The following is a 20252-nucleotide window of genomic DNA, read 5'->3' on the forward strand; positions in this document are numbered from 1 at the left end:
TTTTTTTAAAAAAAAAAAAAAAAAAAAAAAAAGAAAAAGAAAGTGTGGTATATATACTCAAATAAATATTATGCAGCTTTAAAGAAGAGAGAAATTGTAGCATTTGCCAGTAAATGGATGGAGCTGGAGAATATCATGCTAAGCGAAATAAACCAATCCCAAAAAACCAAAGGCCTGATGTTTTCTGTAGTATGCGGATGCTTATTCACAATAAGGCGGGGGGCACTAGAGAAGAATAATATTACCTTAGATTAGGTAGAGGGAAGTGAAGGGAGGGGAGGGGATGTGGAGATAGGAAAGATAGTAGAATGAAATAGACATTATTACTTTATATATTTTTGTGACTGTATGACCAATATGATTCTACAACATGTATACTCAGAAAAATGAGAAATGATATCCCATCTATGTGTGATATGTCAAAGTGTATAAATGTATTCTACTGACATGTATAACTAATTAAAACAAATAAAAAAATTAATTAAAAAAATAATCAAAGTTATGTTAAAAAACAAGTATATTTTTCTAAAGATATTTTATTTTTGTTAATGTTATTATTTTAATGAATTAATGAAAAAATTTGAGTTTTAATTTCAATATGATAAATATCGCTAGATAAAACTCACATGAGAATGTCCTTAACATCCTCAGTAACGTTTAAGAGTCTAAGCTACAAAGTTTGAAAACTGCAGATCCAGAATAGTCTCCCTCTCTCATGCTTGAAGACACTGACTTTTTTGAATCTGTTGTCCATTTCCTCATGAGGCCACTGTGAATGATGTTGGAGGTGCCCTGCTCTTGTACCAGTCAGGAGACTCTACCCTTGTCCCTTTGGTGGGGCCACTGTGCTTGATCACTTGGTTGACTTGCTGGCAGATTGTAAGGATTCTTTTTAATTTTATAATGAGTTATCCTTGGGTAGATACTTTGAGACTTCTCTGTTCCCTATACATGTCTTTAAAAATGTATTTTCTAATCATTGCTAGCATATGGAAATGCTGTTGAGTTTTGAGTCTTACCGAACATGTTTGCTGAATGCTCCAGTATTTTTTTCCCCAAATGTCTATTTTCTTTTTTTCTTCAGTTTTTATTCTTTTTATTATATCTTTTAGGCTTATTCTCATGTTCACTGTAATTTGGATAGAAGTGGTTATAACAGCAATATTTTTCTTGTTCCTGATTTTTTGTCTTCTCTCCATTGGGTGTTATATTTGTTCCATGTTGCTGGGGTATAACTTTTATCAGTTTAAAAATGTTTTCTGTTGCTTATTTTCTAAAGATTTTTAAAATCATGAACAATGTTAAGCTTTATCAAGGGTTTTTTGTTGTTGTTGTTGCTTCTGTTGTGATTGTTATATTATTTCCTTAATTTATTAGTGTTTTTATTAATATGAGTACATTTCCTAATGGAACACCATGTTCAAATTTGAATGATTAACTATTTGTTCAGTGTTTTTGTGTACATTGCTACGGTCAAGTATGCTAATATCTTATTTGGGGTTTTTAAACCATCAGCTCACAATTTTCCTTTCTCAGTCACTTGAGTTCATTACGGAAACCCTGTTTCAAACATAGAGCATTTAGCAGGCATTCAGTATAATACTTAATAAGGAACAGTGTTGGGAAAAGAACAGCCCAGATTCTGTGGTCTCTGCCCTGGTGGCCTTCATTCTATGCTTTTTTCCTGCCATTCAAATCTACATTATATGAGTAAGCTCTGTGCAGGGAACTCTGAGACAAACGATGTAAGGAGCAAGTGGGGTGGGTCACTCCAAACTTGGAACTATATCTTCATACACTTAATAAAGTAGATATGTAAAATTAGCTATGGCTTTCACTGTCATAGTATTTTTGAAAACTATTTTGTTCTTAAAGTTTGCAATTAAGTTCTTAGAATTGTCTTAGTTGGTCATTCCTAACTTTCCAGGGAATAAAGTAGAGAAGTGCCTTAGTTAATGTATTCTTATATTATGTGTGTATTTACTTTGTTAAACATGTTTTTTTTTTTTTCCTTCTTGATGTTGGGTTATCCTGGTTTGCTAAATTTATTGTTTCAAATGCACTCAGAAGTTTAAAAATACTGATTCACTCAGAATCCCCTGGTGGGATTGAAGCACAGAATAGAGAGTACACTGCTGTGCTGCTGGGAAGGGCTCTGTACATTAACAATGCCAGAGGCCTGTGTGTGACTCCCAGAGCCTGCCCAGGAGCATCTGAGAGATACTGACTGCACATACCTACAAAGGCTTGACCTTTACAAGCTGGAACAATATAATTTTGAATGCTGAGCATAAGATGTTAGGATTTCTTAAGACTGAACTACGGTAAAAATGGCTTGATTGCTAAAATTTTTACTCTTTCCCAACTTGTGATTTCTTCACTCTTCAAGGAAGTAAATTGATGTTATTTTCCTGGGCATATTTAAAAACCACATCTTGATGCTTGCAACACAACATAAGGAAATATTTTCTGGAGCCAAATGCAACCAGTGAGCAGTTTAGAGACTGCTCCCCACTGAGCCCAAGCTGAACATTTGGCTTGCCAGCTCCAAGGTACAAGTGTTTGGTGTTACTCTCTGCTGAATCTTGAAAATAGCCACTGAGACCTGGAATCCCTGGGCTATTTCATGCAAATATCTGGAGCATTTGAAAGAAGCACTTCCTCCATTCCTACTCCCCACAACTGTGTTTAGGATTTTCTATTTAAGTGAAGTATAAAGTAAGAAAAGAAACTGGCTGGAAGTAGAATCTGACTTATACTAAAGCTGTCAGCTACTGATCCTAATATGTTTATCTTGATGAAAGACCATGTGGGAGATATAGCAATAATTATTATATTTATTAACTTTAAATATAGTGCTCAATATTGCTTATTATTTCAATATTGTTTGGAAACAGTGTATAAATATTTCTCTTAAACTGGAATTATTATTGTGTGGTGCTGCATGATCCTGAGACATGAGGATGCCAGAAGTTGGATAAACACTGGCAATAAGATGTGAGCGTGGCTTCTGGTGTCATGCAGGCTGGCTCTATACCTTGATCACTGTGCCCTGAGATCACAGTACCTAGCTAGTACACAGTACCTTGTCCTGATCTCCCAGATCAGGACATGTGAGGTATTGTGAGCCCTCAGCATCTGATGAGGCACTTGAGTGGCACTGTCCAGATGTGGTGACTGAGGTTAAGAGTCACCATTCCCAGGAGTCCCACCACACTGAAGGCTCCTTTCTGCAGTTATTAAAGATCACAGTGACTCTTTTTCACTTCCCTTCTGCAGAAAGGGGGATTTCCTTATGATATCCCCATTTTATGTCACTAATGAAGCCAGTAATATATCTCTTCTTTGGCCTCATTAATGTTTCTGCTACTTCTCTTAGTGACTCTGGGCTGGGTTTCTTGTTACCATCAGTGGTATTTTTCTCTTTACTTTAAATTGAGATGTAATTTACCTACCATAAAATTCACCACAGTTTAATAGTTTGTAGTAAATTTACAAGTCTGTGCTCCTGTCACCCCTTGTCACTCCAGACATTTCATCGTTCCATGTCCATCAGCAGTCCTCCTTTCCCCAGCCTTTGGCAGGCACTAATCTATATTCTATGTCTGTTATAGTTTGGTCTGGAACGTCCCCCAATGTCTCATGTATTGAAGGGCTTGGTCCCCAGCTGATGGTGCTGTTGGGAGGTGGTGGAAACCTTAGGAGATAGGCCTAATTGGAAGAAATGGGTCACTGGAAAGGGGTGGGTACCTTTGAAGGGTACATCTTGTTCCTGGCCCCTGGTGCTCTCTTTCTCTATGCTTTCTGGCCACCTTGAGGTGAGCAGTTTTCTTCCACATGCCCTCTACCATGATATTTCTTCCTGCCTCAGGCCTAAAAGCAATGGAACCATCTGATCATGGACTGAAACTCCTGAAGCTTTGAGTCAAAAAACCCCCTGTTCTCCTCCAAGTTTATTTTGTCAGGTATTTCATCATAGTGATGAAAAGCTAATACAGTAACTACAGATTTACCTATTCTTTGCATTTCATATAAATGAAATCATGTAATATGTGACTTTTTGTGTCTGACTTCTTTTTACTAAGCATAATGCTTGTAAGGATTGTCCATGTTGTAGCATGTACTGACACTTCATTCCTTTTTATGACTGAATAATATCCTATTTTATGGATATACTGCACTTTGTTCATTTGTAATGGACATTTGAGTTGTTTCTACATTTTGGTTATTATGACTAATGTTATAAGGTTTCGTATGAATATATGTATAAACATACATTACCACATTCTGGGTCATATGAGTTAACTCCCTGAGTAACTTTTGTAGGAATCACAAGATTGTTTTAAAAGCAGTGGTATGGTTTACATTCCTGTCATCCCTGTATTAGAGTCCTGATTTTGACATGTACTCATCCCAACTTGCAATTTTCTGCTGGTTATTTTCTTTCTTCTTCTTCTTTTTTTTTTTTTGGTAGCCATCCTAGTGGGTTTGAAATGATAGCTCATTGTGTGTTTGACATATATTTCCTTAAGGACTGAAGATGTTGATCATTTCTTTATGTGCTTCTTGGTCATTTGTATATCTTCTTTGGAGGAGTATATATTCACATTATTTGCCAATTTTTTGATTGGATTGTGTTTTTATTCTGTGGTAAAAATTATTTACATATTTTGAATCCAAGTCTCTTTTTAAAATATTTTTTTAGTTGTTGATAGACCTTTATTTTATTTTATTTATATGCAGTGCTGAAAATCGAACCCAGTGTCTCATCCATGCCAGCCAAGTGTGCTACCGCTGAGCCCGAGCCCCAGCCCCAGCCCCCGCCTGAATCCAAGTCTCTTATTGGATATATAACTTGCAAATATTTCCTTCTGTTCTGTGGATTGTCTTTTTACTTTCTCTTTTTCTTTCTTTTTTCTGTCTTTTACAGTGTTGGGGATCAAACCCAGGGCCTCACACATGCTGGGCAAGTGTTTCACCACAGAGCTATACTACTAGCTCTCCTTTTCTTAATATTGTCCTTTGATCTACAAATGTTTTTAATTTTGAAGTCTGATTTATCTCTCTTTTTTTGATGCACGTGAGTTTGGGGTTACATCTAAGAAACCATTATTTCTAATCCCATGGTCAGTCAAATCTACCCCTAGATTTTCTTGTGAAAGTTCTATGCTTTTGCTTTAATATTTAGGTCTTTGATCCATTTTGAGTTAATTTTTATGTTTGATGTGAGGGAGAGGTCATGTTCAAATTTGTTCTTTGATATCTAGTTGTCCTACCTCCATTTATTGAAAAGATCATTTCTTCTCCATTGAATGGTCTTGGCACTCTTATTGAAAATTATATGACCTTTGATGTAGGGGTTTATTTCTGGATTCTTAATGCTATATTCCTTAGACCTGTCTGTTTTCCTTATGCTAGTATCACCCTGTCTTGATACTGTAGCTTAGTGGTAGGTTTTTAAAATTAGGAATTGTGATTTTTTTTTTGAACTTTGTCTTTTTCAAGATTGTTTTGGCTGTTCTGGGTTCCTTGAAATTCCATCCAAGTTTTAGGATTAGCTTATCCATTTCTATAAAAAAATGCAATTGAAATTTTGATTGGGATTGCACTGAATCTACAGATCAGTTTGAGGACTATTGTCATCTTAATGACATTAAGTCTTCCACCTTAGTAAATACAGAATGTCTGTACATTTTTAGGTATATTTCAGTTTCTTTTAACAGTGTTTTATGGTTTTCAGTGCACAAGTCTTACTCTAATTTGGCTACATTTATAGATAAATTATGCTTTCAATGTTATTATGACTGGAATTGTTTTCTTAATTTTATTTTCAATTTGTATTGCTAGTATATAGAAATTCCATTGATTTTTGTGTGTTTATCATGAATCCTGCAACTCTACTGAAATCATTTGTTAGGTCTCAGGATTTTTTGTGGGTTCTTCAGGAATGTATAAGATTATATTTTCTGCAAATACAGATAGCTTTAATTTTTTAACTCTTCTGGATAGCTCATTTCTTTTTCTTGCCTAATTTTACTGGTTAGAATCTCTAGGTCAGTGTTGAATAGAAAAGAACAGATGTCTTTGTCCCATTCCTGACCTTGGTTGGGAAGCTTTCAGTCTCTAACCTTTAATGTGTTAACTATGGTTGTTTTGTAGATATGGCTTATCAGCTTGACGGGATTTCCTTCTATTCCAAATTTGTTGAGTGTTTTTATCATGAAAGGGTTTTGGATTTTGTTTTTCTGTCTTTAAACTTTATTATATTAACGTGGTTGGTCACATTAATTGATACATATATGTTGAACTAATCTCATAATCCTAGGATTAATTTTACTTAGTCATGGTTTAAATTACTTTTGATATGCTGCTGGATCCAGCTTGATAGTATTTTGTTGAGGCCTTTTACATTTCTGTTCATAAGAAATATTGGTTTATAGTTTTCTTGCAATGTGTTTGTATGATTTTGGTACTAGGATAATATAGGCCTCATAGAATAATTGGGGAATTGTTCCTTCCTCTTCTTTTTGGAAGAGTTTGAACACTGTTATGAATTCTTCTTTAAATTTTATAGAGTTCACCAGTGAAGCTGTCTGGGTCTTGGCTTTTCTTTGTGGAAGTTTTTGATTATGAACTCGATCTCTTTACTTGCCAGAAGCAGAAAAGATGCTCTTTTCTTCTTGAGTCACTTTTAGTAGATGTGTCACTCTGGGAGTTTGCCCATTTTATCTATACTCTATTTTCTTTTGGCATCCAATTATTCATAATATTCCCTTATAATCCTTATAATCAGTGTAATAGTCGCTCTTATATTCCTGATTTTAGTAATTTGAATCTTCTCTTTTTTTCTAGTACATTAAATAATGGTTTTTCTTTCTTACTTCTTCCTCCTTTCCTTCCATCCATCTATCCATCCATTCATGTTTTTAAAAAATGTTTTTCTAAGAACCAATTTTTTTGTTTCATTGATCTTCTCTACTGGTTTCCTATTCTATTTTGTTTATTTTCATCCAGTTATTTATTTCCTTTTGCTTGCTTTGGATTTAGTTTAATTGTCTTTCTCAAGTCTGTTTTGACAGAAGTTTATATTGTTTTGAGATGTCTTATTTTTTAACAGATGCATTCACAGTCTTAAATTTACCATTGACCACTGCTTCTGTGACATCCTGTAAGTTTAGGTATATTGTACCCTATTTTCATTCGTCTTAAAATATCTTCTAATTTCTCATGTGATTTTTTCTTCTTTGACACTTTTTTTTATGTTGTTCAATTTTCATATATTTGTGAATTTCTGAAATTTCCTTGTTACTGATTTCCAGTTTCCAGAGAGGATACTTTGTATGATTTTTAAGACTTTTAAATTTATGAGAATTGTTTCATGGCTTAACATAACATCTATCTTGGAGCATGTTCCACTTGCATTTGAGAAGAATGTGAACTTTGCAGTTGTTGAGTTCAGTGTTCTTAGCTATGTGTTAGGTCTCTGCTTTTGTGTTGGGCATGCCATAAGCACCAGGAAGTTTACAGCTCCTGTTTGTGCATAGCATCACGGTCAATTAGAAGTGAGATCATAGAGTTTTCTCAGGTCTCTCCTGAGCATGTATATGGTTGTGAGCATGTATATGGTTGTATGCACGTGCCTGTTCTTCTAGAGTCCCAGGAAAGTGTTAGAGCTTTTTAAATCACCTATTGACTTCTCATTCCTCAGCTTTACCTTTAATTCTCTGGCTAGTCTATTGTTTGTCAGAGTTCCACCCTCCACCCAGGGAGACATAATGTTGGAACATTTGACAACCACCCCTAGGGAGAAGCCTTTGGCACTGGGAGAGACTTTGAAAACAAGTCTTTTGAGTGGGAGTGTTCTAGAGCAGCACTAGCCACGTGGAATAATGACTTCCCTTTGGGAAGGAGGCTTTCAAAGATCTCCATTCCCACTCTGTTGCCTCTGATACTGGGAATGCATGCTGTTATGTTTCAAGGCTGCTGCAGAGCCCAAGGATTGGGAGATAAAACGAAAGTATGATACAATTCCATAAAACTCAGCTGTTTTTCTTCATTATCTGCCATCTGAGTTGCTGTCAGCCGAGGGTTAGATTCTAGAGTAATAAAAACATTGATTCTGGGAAACTTTTCTGATTTTTCCCCCCTTTTAATGAAAAGGTAAAGTTTTGGTGATCATTACCAAGTTCACTGGCATGATCACCATTGATTTATTTAATGGAAGGTCGGGGACTGACATTCTGGGGTGTCCATGATGTGAAGGTGCCATTTCTAACAAAAACACTGGATTATTTCTTTTTAGTTGGTTGAGCAAGCATGTTTAGCTTTGCCGTTGTTTGCCATACAAAAAATATAATGATTCAGTAATTTGGCACAAGAAAATGAGCAGCTAAATCTTTTTTATTCTATATTTCAGTGATTTAATATAAAATCACTTTGGGTAGTATTCTTATTATATAACATTAAAACAATACCTCTTTCTTGTCATTTACATTTGCAGGGAACTTTCGATGATTACCTGGAGTTATTCCTGCAGTTTGGTTATGTGAGCCTTTTCTCCTGTGTTTACCCATTAGCAGCTGCCTTTGCTGTGCTAAATAATTTCACTGAAGTCAATTCAGATGCCTTAAAAATGTGCAGAGTCCTCAAACGTCCATTCTCAGAACCTTCAGCCAGTATTGGTGTATGGCAGGTAATTATTTGAGAAAAAATATTTTTAAAAATATGAGACATTATGACAAAACAAACAAACAAACAAACAAAAAACACCAAACAAAAAAGCAATCCCTAAAAGAGAGATTAGCAAAACTAGAGGTTAGTCCTTACTCAGCAGCATAATAGCTATATGACCTTACAAAGCCATTAACTTTAACTTCCTTTCTCTGGCTTCACTTTTTAAAATTTTAAATTTGGCATGTGGGGCAGATAAGATGAAAGATATAACCTCTGAGGACCCTTACAGATTTAAAACTGATAATTCTCAGGGAAAGAATCTGACAGAGACTTTTTCTCCTGGGGTAGAAAGAGGCCCTCCCTGATGCAGTCTCAGTGGAGACCACATGAGAGCCTAGATTTCTGCTCCTACCTGTGAAGGCAGTAATGAGGCTCCTGCTAGGTGAACTCAGAGTAAGCATAATGGAGTGTGCAGTGGAGGTGACATGGGAATACAGATCAGGCATTTGTACCTCTTTCAGCAAGGAGATGTTAGTGGAGGTCTAGTGAGAAACCAGAGCACCCACTTCTCTCTAGTAATCATAAGGATTTCCTGCCTCAGCTATTAATGGTATCCATTAGGGAACCTGGACTGCTACCTTCACCTGGTAGTAACAAGATATTACCCCTCTTCCTTTGCTGGAGTGCCATCCAGGACCAACTACAACAGAAGGTTTAAAGACCCAGAGCCTCATAGTACCCAAAATGCCCAGGTTTCTATTTTTTTTTAAAAAAAAATCCCTCATCATACCAAGAACTGGAAAGATACCAAACTGAATGAAAAAAGATAATCAACACGTGCCACCATTGAGATGACACAGATGTTAGAAATACTGGACAAAGATTTTAAAGAAGTCATGATAAAAATGCTTTAACAAGTAATTATGAACACACCTGAAACAAATGAAAAAGAATTTGATTGTCCCAGCAAAAAAAAGAGAAGCTATAAAAGAGAATCAAATTGACATTTTATAATTGACAAATATAATAGCTGAGACAGAAAACTAAGTGGATGGGTACAACAGCAGAATGGAAGATGGGATAGAGGAAAGAATTAGGACCTTGAAGATGTAACAAAGAAATTACACAATCTAAACAACAGAGAAAATAGACCATAAGAATAAACATAGCCTCAGTGACCTGTATGACTGTAACATTCATTAAAGTTATAGGAAATGATGAAGGAGGGGCCAAAAATATTTGAAGAAATAATCTGGCCACAAACTTTTAAAATTTGGTGAAAGACCTAAAAAAAAAAAAAAAAAGATTCAATAAGCTGTGTAAACACCAAACTAGATAAGTCCAAAGAAATCTGTGTCAAGACACATTGTACTAAACATATGAAAACTTAAGACAAATATTTGGGAACACTAAAAGAAAAATGTCATTTTACCTACAAGAGAGAAACAGTTAGAAGAACCAGTTTCTCACTGGAAACCACAGAGGCCAGAAGAAAGTAGCATGATAGTTTCAAGTCCTTAAAGAAAAATTTTATTAATATAGAATCCTACATCAAGAGAAGATATCATTCAGAAATGAAGGAAAAATCAAGACACTTGTGGATGAAGAACTAAGAATTTCCTGTCAGCAGACCTTTTCTAAAAGAATGACTAAAGAAAGTTCTCCAAACTAAGGAAATGGTAAAAGAAGTAACAGTAGATAAATTCACAGTTATTGTTCAGGATTTCAACACTCCTTCCTCAACAATTGATACAACAGCTAAATACAAAATCAGCAAGAATACAGAAGAATTCATCGATTCCATCAAATGACAGTATCATTACAATGAAAAAGTATAACAACCAAAAATACAAGTGAGCATAATAGAGACTTTCCTTCTTCTCTTGAGCTTTCTTAGTTTTTTTGATGTTTGAAGCAAAAGTTATAATACTAATAATTCTAAACATGTGAAGAAAACATTAAGATAAATATAGAAAAGGGATAATAAAAGAGATAAGTTTCCATGCTTCACTCAAATTGGTAAGTGATGGGACAAGTAGAATATGATAAGTTATATAACGTAATCGTAGAGCAACCACTAAAAATTTATACAAAAGACATACTCAAAATATTATAGATAAATCAAAATGGAATTCTAAAAAATAATTAAGTAAACCTCAGTAAGGCAAGAAAAAGAAAACAGAAATGAAAAACAAGGAACAAACAGAAAATGAAGAAATGACTGGCTGAAGTCCTAACATTAATGATTATTTAAAATGTAAATGGTCTAAAGATATCAATTGAAGAAAAAAATGTATGTACATATATATAGTCTATCAGAAACTCAGTCTAAATGGTGATATATATGGATTGAAAGTAAAAAGAAAGAAAAAGATAAATATGGAGCTATTGCTCTAAAAAAGCAGGAGTGGCCATATTAGTATCTGAGAAAGTAGACTTCTGAGCAAAACATTACCAGAGCGGAATATTCTATGATGATAATTTTTTAGGAAGATAATATCAGTTTTTAGATATATATCTACCAAACAAGAGGTGAACAAAAAACCTGACCAGAAAGGATCAGTAGATAAATTCACAGTTATCGTTCAGGATTTCAACACTCCTTCCTCAACAATTGATAGAACAACTAAATACAAAATCAACAAGAATACAGAAGAATTTATTGATTCTATCAAATAACAGTATCTAATTGACATTATAGAACATTCCAACCAACAACAATAGAATACATATTTTTTTGTAATGCATGCAGAATGTTCAATAAGATAGACCATATCTTGGTACATAGAACAGAATTGAAATTATACAAAGTATGGTCACAGTGGAACCAAACTAAAAATCAGTAACAGAAAGATAACAGCAAAATATCCAAATACCTAAAAACCAAATAACACATTTCAGAATAGCCATGTGTCAGAGAAAATCAAAAGAATCGTGAAGCTAAATAAAAATGCAAGTACTGTATATCAAAATTTGTGAGGCATAGGTAAAGCAGCCCTGACAAAGAAATTTATAGCATTAAATGCATGTGCTGGAAAAAATTCAGGTAAAAAAATTTCACTTCCTGTTCAAGAAACTAGAAAAGGAAAATAAACTCAAAGCAAGCAGAATAAAGAAATAATAAAGAGAAGGTACAAACCAGTGAAGATGAAAGCAAAAATAATAGAAAAGATCAGTGAAACAAAAATCTGGCTTTTTGAAAAGGTAAATTCCAATTGATAGACATCTAGCAAGACTAAAAAAGAGAGAAAAGACAAATAACAATATAAAAATGAAAGAGGATGTCACTACAGATCTTATAGTCATCAAAAGGGTAACAAGGGTATTCTGTGGGCAGCTCTACAAGCACAAACTTGACAACTTGGGTGAAATGAACCAATTCTTTCAAAAAGTACAAACTTCCACAACTCACCTAAAATGAAATAGACCATTTAAGCAGACCTATTACCATGAAGGAAATTGAATTTGTAATTACAGACCCTCCCCTCCCCTGCCAATCAGTGATCTGACTCAGATAATTTCACTGGTGAATTCTACCATTTAAAGAAGAATTAACACTGGGGCCTGTGGTTATGGCTCAGCAGTAGAGCACTCGCCTAGTACATGCGAGATGCTGGGTTCGATCCTCAGCACAACATAAAAATAAATAAAATAAAGGTATTGTGCCCAACTATAACAACAACAACAAAAAAAAAAATTAAAGAAAGATAGGGCTGGGATTGTGGCTCAGCAGTAGAGTGCTTGCCTAGTACAGGTGGGACCCGGGTTCAATCCTCAGCACCACAGAAAAATAAAGCATTTTGTTGTGTCTATCTATACCTAAAAAATAAATATTAAAAAAAGAAAGAATTAACACTAATTTACAGAAAATAGAGGAGGAAAAAAGATTTCCCAATTCATTTTATGAATTATACTATCAATTCAATAGCAAAACCAGACATAAAGAGTTTTTAAAAATCTCTCATGAATATATACACAAAACATCTTAAAACCTACTAGCAAGTATAATTTGGCAATGAATTATATACCATTATAAGGGGGATTTAGTCCAGGGATGAAGCCTGCTTTTGCATTTGAAAATCTATTGATATAATCCACCATAATAACCTAAAGAAGAAAATCACATGACTATACTAATCAATGCAGATGAAGTATTTGACAAAAGCTAAACCTCATTCAAACTTAGAAAAATAAGAATACTTCAAATTGATAAAGAACATCTATTAAAATCCTAAAGTTCATATCATACTCAGTGGTGAAACAATGAATGCTTTCTTTCTAAGATTGAGAAGAGTGCAAGCATGTGTACTCTTACTACTTTTATTAAGCCTAAGTACTGGAAGTTTAGTGTAAATAATCAAGAAAAAGAATAAAAGACATACTAATTGAAAAGGAAGAAATAAGACAGTCCCAAGTTGCATATGATGTGATTGTTTACATAGAAAGTTCCAAAGAATCTGCAGAACTCTCTTAGAGCTAATAAGGGCGTTTGGTAGGGTTTCAGGATTGTTACACAGAAATTAGTCATAGTTCTGTATACTAACAATGAAATGTGAAGAAATTTTAAAAAAGCAACATTTGTAATTGCTTCAAAGAACTTGAAGATATACACTTAACGTGTTCAGGATCTGAATGCTGATAATTATGAAATTCTGAGGAAAGAAATCAAAGATCTGAGTAAATGGAGAAACTTAACATGCTTGTGAATTAGAAGACTGAACAGAATAATGATGTCATTTCTTCCCAAGTTGATCTATAGATTTAATGCAATAACTGTCAAAATCTTAGTAAGGATTTTTACAGACATAGACAGTTTATTCTAAAATTTATATGGGTAGCACAAGCACTTGGATATCTAAACCAATCGTTAGAGAGAAAAATCAAGTGTTAGGACAAGACATGCTACCTGGCTACCCGATATTAAATCTTATTACATAATCAAGTAATCAGTAATCAAGATGATGTAGTATTAGTAGAAGGAAAGACACAGAAGAATGGAGTTGAAAACTCAGAAATAGACCCATACCATGGTTTTTGACAAGGCTGCCAAAGTAATTCATTCTTTAGGGAAAGGACAGCATTTTAAACCTGGTGCCAGATTAATTGGAACACTTTATTTAAAAAATCACAAAATGGATCGTGTGATTAAGTAAAAAACGTAAACCTATAAAACCTTTAGGAAAAAAATGCAGACAATCTTTTGGTTCTAGAGGAAAGAAAAAAGGTTTTAGATGTAAAACCAAAAGTATAATTCAAAAGAAGGAAAAATATATACATTGAATTTAATGACAGTTTTTAAAATTTCTTCAGTGAAAGCCCATGTGAAAGAATATGAACAGACTGAGAGAAAGTATTCGCAAACCACATATCTGATAAAGGACTAGTATCTAGAATATATAAAGAGCTCTCCAAACTCAATAGTGAAAATAAACAGTCTGGTTTGGAAAGGACCAAACATATGCACAGGCATTTTTCCAAAGAGGACAAAGATGTTGCACATTATCCAGGGAAATGCATACCAAAACCACAATTAGATACTACTGCCCACCTATCAGAGTAGCTAGAATAAATGAAGTGACGGTACCGGAACTGGTAAGGATGCAGAATAATTAATATAAAATGATACACAACTCTGGAAACAGAGTTGGCTCATTCTTATCAGACTGAACATGCAATTGCCTTATAAACTCATGATTCTACCTTTGGACATTTATCTCAGAGAAAAGTTACATTATGTTCATATAAAAATCTGTACAGAAACGTTTATAGCAGCTTTATTTGTAATAGCACAAAAGTGAATCAGACCAAATGTTCTTCATACTATAGAATGCCACTGTGCAATAAAAAGGAACAAACTCTTGCTATGTGGAACAATTTAGATGAATATCCAGGCAGTTATAATGAATGAAAAAAGAGGTTGCATAACATATCACTTCATTTATGTAGCATTTTTTAAATGACAAAATTTTAGAAGTGAAAAGCAGCTTAGTGACTGTGAGGGGCTAGATAAATTATACAAGGGCAACAACAGGACTCCTTGAGGTGCTGAACTGTTTGTTGTCTTGACTGTTCTGGCAGATAAATGAAATCAAACATGTGATACAATTATTTGAACCGACATGTGTACACAGATGAGTGCAAGGAAAACTAGAAACAGGAATAAGAATAATACAGATCACCTTTACTTAAAGATATTAAGTACACAGTAAAACAAAACCAAATGGCTTTTAATAGATGAGGATGTCTGTGATCACTTTTAGTGTTGAGTATGGCACTAGAATTACTGCCCAACCTAATTAGACAAGAAAAGGAATTATAAGTATAAAAAGTAGGAATAGAGCTAAAACTCTATTTGGAGATGATGTGATCATTGGATTATGATTGGAAAAACCCAGAGAATCAAAATTGCTACAAGTAATATGAAGATATAATAACTCACAAAATTAACATACAGAAGTAACTGTTTCATATACAAATAACCATTAGAAGATACAATAGAGATAAATATATAATAGGAATAAAGACTTTGTATTTCTTGGAATTAGTGGTTATTAAGTAGTGATAGCTCGAGCTTTATGTTAAAAAAAGAAAAAGAGCCACGGCCAGTACTGTTTTCTATCCATACCTGGAAGTGTGCACCAAGATCTCCTTCACAAGATCAAGGATGAGAGTAGGTCTCAGTAGAGCCTGGCATCTCTGCATTTCCAAGGTTCTATGGTGGTTTGGTAAGTGCTACTAGGAAGGGATCACTCTTTAGAATTGGTGTTGGTTACAGCTAAACTGGATGTGTTGTGTGATCTGTCAAAGTGGAAAGACAGCTTCACAAAATAAATTGTTTCAAGTATTATGTGTATTTGTGAGATATTTTCTCTGGTGGCCCTTTAGATTCCTCTTAAATATGAGTAGAGTAGAATAGCTTTAGCAATGTATTGGATGTATTCCAAATTCAGGTGCCTGATCACCTCCAGTTGAGACAGTAGAACATATTTCTACAGGATAGTCAAGCCAAATTGTCTACAGTACCTTCTAACAGTATAGCTTTTTTCAACAAAATAAAAATCAAAACACAACAGGAGAAAAGTTTAAAATGTACTTGAAATGTGTAGAATGTGGGGAAAGACTTTTTCTTGATTTTTAGATAATATGAAAAAGAAAAGGATAAGGAACTATGAAAATGGTCATTACAACTTCACATTCTTCTTTATTTTAGCTGGCTTTTGAAACAATGAGTGTCATATCTGTGGTCACTAACTGTGCTCTGATTGGAATGTCACCTCAAGTGAATGCAGTCTTTCCAGAGTCAAAAACAGACCTCATTTTGATTGTAGTAGCAGTGGAGGTAAGTGAAAATTTATTATTTGAAATAGCATCCATATCAGATGTCTTTGTTATCTATTCTAAAGCAGTGCTGTCCCTGCTGACCATGACAATTTAGTATCATGCATTTACTGGTAAGAAAGCAGCACAGTTCAAATAGAGGACATGAGGATTCAGGCTGTTTATTTATGGTTACTGCCCAGACTATCAGGATGCAAATAGGAAGTGACTTTTTTTTAGCTATTGTGCGAGTGGATAAATCCTCTTTGGAATAACATCCTACAAATTTAACAGGTATTTTTTGTCTATTCTGGGGAAATGTCACTTCTGTTTTCTTAAACAAATCCTAAGTAATGCTTGTTAATAATGATTTATGTCTCATTTGCCACAAATATAAAATTTGTTGTGAAACACTATCAAACTCCACAATATAATTTGTGGAATAATACATAATTTAACAAACAAAATACAGGTAGGCTGTCTCTGTACCTTTCAGTTTTTCCTTTGTTATTATGTTTCAGAATATGGATTCTTACAACATCTTAAAAATTAAACACTAATCAAAAGTAAATAGAAGAATTTTCCCAAAGATTTTTCATTGCTAGTGTTTATCATTGTTAATACCATAACCTTTCATTTTTCAAAATTTTAAAAATAGAACAGTTATAGAAATTTGTTAAAGCAGTATTTAGCAGGAACAGAGAGTGGTGTTTCATATCCCCAAGGCCTTTGGACTCAGGGTTGAATAGAAGAAATGAAATTATGAACGTGTATATTTCTGGAATTAGCTAGAGAAATATATTCTGCTTTGCCCTTTTTGCTCTTTTATCATATTTCATAGGAATCTATGTTCATGATAGATGCTACATGTAGAATATGCATTTTGAGAGTGATTTTAGACAGTAGTGTGTAGGAGGGGAAAGAGATTGGCCCTGGCAAATAAAAGGAAGTTGATTTTGAATGTTGTGAGTTGAATAAAATTTTGGAGAGCTATTTGCAAAACTGATTTATTACCTGCAGAAATGAGTGAATAAGTCGGAGGTTCTTTGGAGAGGGAGAAACCAGCTGGCTGGGCTTCTTGATTTAGGTTATGCCCCATAACTTTGTTTTTTTTTAATATTTATTTTTTAGTTTTCGGCAGACACAACATCTTTGTTTGTATGTGGTGCTGAGGATTGAACCCGGGCTGCAGGCATGCCAGGCGAGCGCGCTACCGCTTGAGCCACATCCCCAGCCCCTGCCCCATAACTTTGAATATCTAGAAACTTGACTTTGCCAATACAGAATTATTTGCCATCCAAAATTAGTTAGGCTTTTGGGATTGACATAAACTGCATACTAGATGCATAAGGATGTCAAGTAGCTGATTTCAGGTAGGAGATACTTTTACAGTGACCATAATAGTTAGTGTTATAGTACAAGTGGAATTGGTTATTAAATGATTTCCTGGTGAATGGTGAGTCAGAACAGGGAAAAATGTAATAGTCTTGAGGGACACAGAAACCTAAAAACTACTCCTGCCCCCAAACAGAGCAAGTCTCTGTTCTGAGCCAGGTCTTGGTGTCCATTTGTCAACTTGTAAGCAGTGCAGGATGAGTTCAGTGTCGCCCACCTCTTGATTTTGTCTTCTCTTTCTCCTGATTTCTGACTAGCTATCTTCCTTCTTGTACAGTACCATTGATCAGACTGCTGCTTTCTTTTGCATTTAATGATACCTTAATCAGGTACCCAGGGCCCAGTTCTCTTTTACTTTGGGAGATTTGCTGGCTGTCTCCTGTTACTTTACTGACTTCCTACATTTGAGAGTGCCCTCACTTTGGCTTATAAATTGAGCATTTTGTGTGTAAGTACAAAACTAATCTCAGAGAAGGTGTTAGAAGTATCCAAAAAATTAGTAAGTTAGCTAATTTTATTCTAGTGTTACTGAGACCTCAACTGAATGCCATCTGGCCTTGTAATGATCCAAAAAGTGGAACGTTTACAAATAAGGAAAAGTAAGTTTTTGGTTTGTTACCATGTAAGCTTATAAAATCATGCTGAAATTACGATTCACATTGTTATAAGGTAACTATGTGAGGTGATGGACAAGTTATTTTGCTTAATTGTGTTAGTCATTTCACAATATATGTTGTGAAATACTTAAATATATACAATTTTTATTTGTCAGTTATACCCCAGGAAAGCTGGAATCAAAAAAGGTTGTTATGAAAAGTTTATCAAAACTATCAATGGGTCAAATTAACATGTTTCTTTATAAGATTTTCCTCTTAAACCTGGAAATATCTTTTCAGGTAACTAAGTAAAATCTTAAATTTATTATTTTAAAATAAAATAATTATTTATTTCTTATTTTTTCTGGAGTCTAGATAGTGTTAGTATTTATTTGGTTTTAAAAGAATTTTTTCCTTGTAACATGTTAATGGCATGCTGTACTTTCATAATTTATTCATGGCTTCTAAATGAGTTGAGATTTCACTAATTCCCAAAAAGCCATAATAAGTAAACTCTAAATATATATTTGAAGTAAAGTCTTGTATACATTTTTGACATCTTGATGGAAAAATCAATTTAAGTTAAAATTTTTCTCCAAATTAGTTAGCATCTAAATGTAATTTATATAGTTAGAATTTGGTAGCAAAGCAAAGAAGTCTTAGAAAATGCAATGATTTTTTAAAGTTGATGTTTAATTTAAAATTGGATGAATTGATAGTTTCAATAGCTTTTTTTGTCTCCCATTTTCAAAGCCAGCTACCTTTAAATTTTAAGTGAGGTTTTTAATTAGGATGTTTTTTAGAGCTTGATTTTAAATCAGCACGAAATTGAGTAAAGGGTAAAATGGTCATTATTACTTGCTGAGAACTGCCATGTCTTGGCTTTTGTGTATTTACTGCCATCTAGTGTTGCCTTTGAAAGTCGATGGTAACTGAACTCTACTTTTTTTTGTAAAATAGTTTATTATAGACCGAACAGGAGAATTAGCCAACTGATGTATAAGATGAAAATTTACGAATATGCCATTTTTGTGGGTTGAAAATAAGCAAATACTAGCAATGTCACAAAGTTTAGCCTGCAAGATCAAATCAGTAATTCCCCTTAAGGAGTAATGCTCCTCACTTTTAAAACAAATTTAGTTCACTTCTTTGATGTAATTTCAAGCAAAGGATCGTTGATTTAAATGCAGAATTGCACTAAAACTCCAAGTTAAAAAAATAGAAATGACCTAAAAATCTTACAAATATAAAATGTTAGATAATATTTCATTTTAGTATTAAATGAAGTTACAGTGTCCTTTTAATTCTGAGTTTGGCAGCTGTACCAGTTAGACATATTAAGTGCTAACAATTTACCTGCTGAAAGCTATTGTTTTTCTAAGTGAAAAATGAGTTAACTACCTATTCCAGAAGTTACATTGCATTTTTAATGTTTAGGACCTGGTGATCAACATCAGAATAAGTCTGATCAACATCAGAATAAGTCTGCACCACACATGTTTAATTGTAGTTCTTCTCAGCAAAAGAAACAATCAGTGAGGTGAATAGAGAGCCTACATCTTGGGAGCAAATTTTTACCCCTCACACATCAGATAGAGTACTAATCTCTAGGGTATATAAAGAACTTAAAAAGCTAAACACCAAAAAACAAATAACCTAATCAGTTAATGGTCCAAGGACCTGAACAGACACTTTTCAGAAGATGATATACAATCAGTCAACAAATATATGAAAAAATGTTCATCATCTCTAGCAATTAGAAAAATGCAAATCAAAACTACTCTAAGATTTCATCTCACTTAGTCAGAATGGCAGCTATTAAGAATACCTACAACAATAAGTCTTGGTGAGGATGTGGGGGAAAGGCACACATTGCTGGTGGGACTGCAAAATGGTGCAGCTAAAATGGAAAGCAGTATGGAGATTCCTTGAAAAACTGGGAATGGAACCACCATTTGACCCAGCTATCCCTCTCCTCGGTCTATACCCAGAGGACTTAAAAACAGCATACTACAGGGACACAGCCACATCAATGTTTATAGCAGCCTGATTCACAATAGCTAAATTGTGGAACCAGCCTAGAGGCCCTTCAGTAGATGAATGGATTAAAAAATGTGGCATATATACACAATGGAATATTATTCAGCAATAAAAGAGAATAAAATCATGGCATTTACAGATAAATGGATGGAGTTGGCTAACTTCACTTAGTATTTTATTCTCCAATCCCAAAAAACCAAATGCCGAGTGTTTTCTCTGATATAAGGAAGC

General features: G+C 34.1%; 1 protein-coding gene across 2 annotated transcripts in view; it reads left to right on the forward strand.

The window, feature by feature from the left end:
* Positions 1-20252, forward strand: part of Ano10 (anoctamin 10) — a 168233-nt gene that overhangs the window by 24634 nt on the left and 123347 nt on the right. For both annotated transcript variants that reach the window (XR_007344337.1, XM_015489409.2), the window contains exons 9-10: positions 8501-8692; positions 15884-16012. Coding sequence is in view for 1 of the 2 variants with exons in the window: in XM_015489409.2 (XP_015344895.1) it covers positions 8501-8692; positions 15884-16012 (321 nt within the window). In the remaining variant the exon portion in view is untranslated. The remainder of the gene's footprint in view (positions 1-8500; positions 8693-15883; positions 16013-20252) is intronic.

This window comes from Marmota marmota, unplaced genomic scaffold, assembly GCF_001458135.2.
Source record: "Marmota marmota marmota unplaced genomic scaffold, marMar, whole genome shotgun sequence".
In the NCBI taxonomy this organism is placed as follows: Eukaryota; Metazoa; Chordata; class Mammalia; order Rodentia; family Sciuridae; genus Marmota; species Marmota marmota.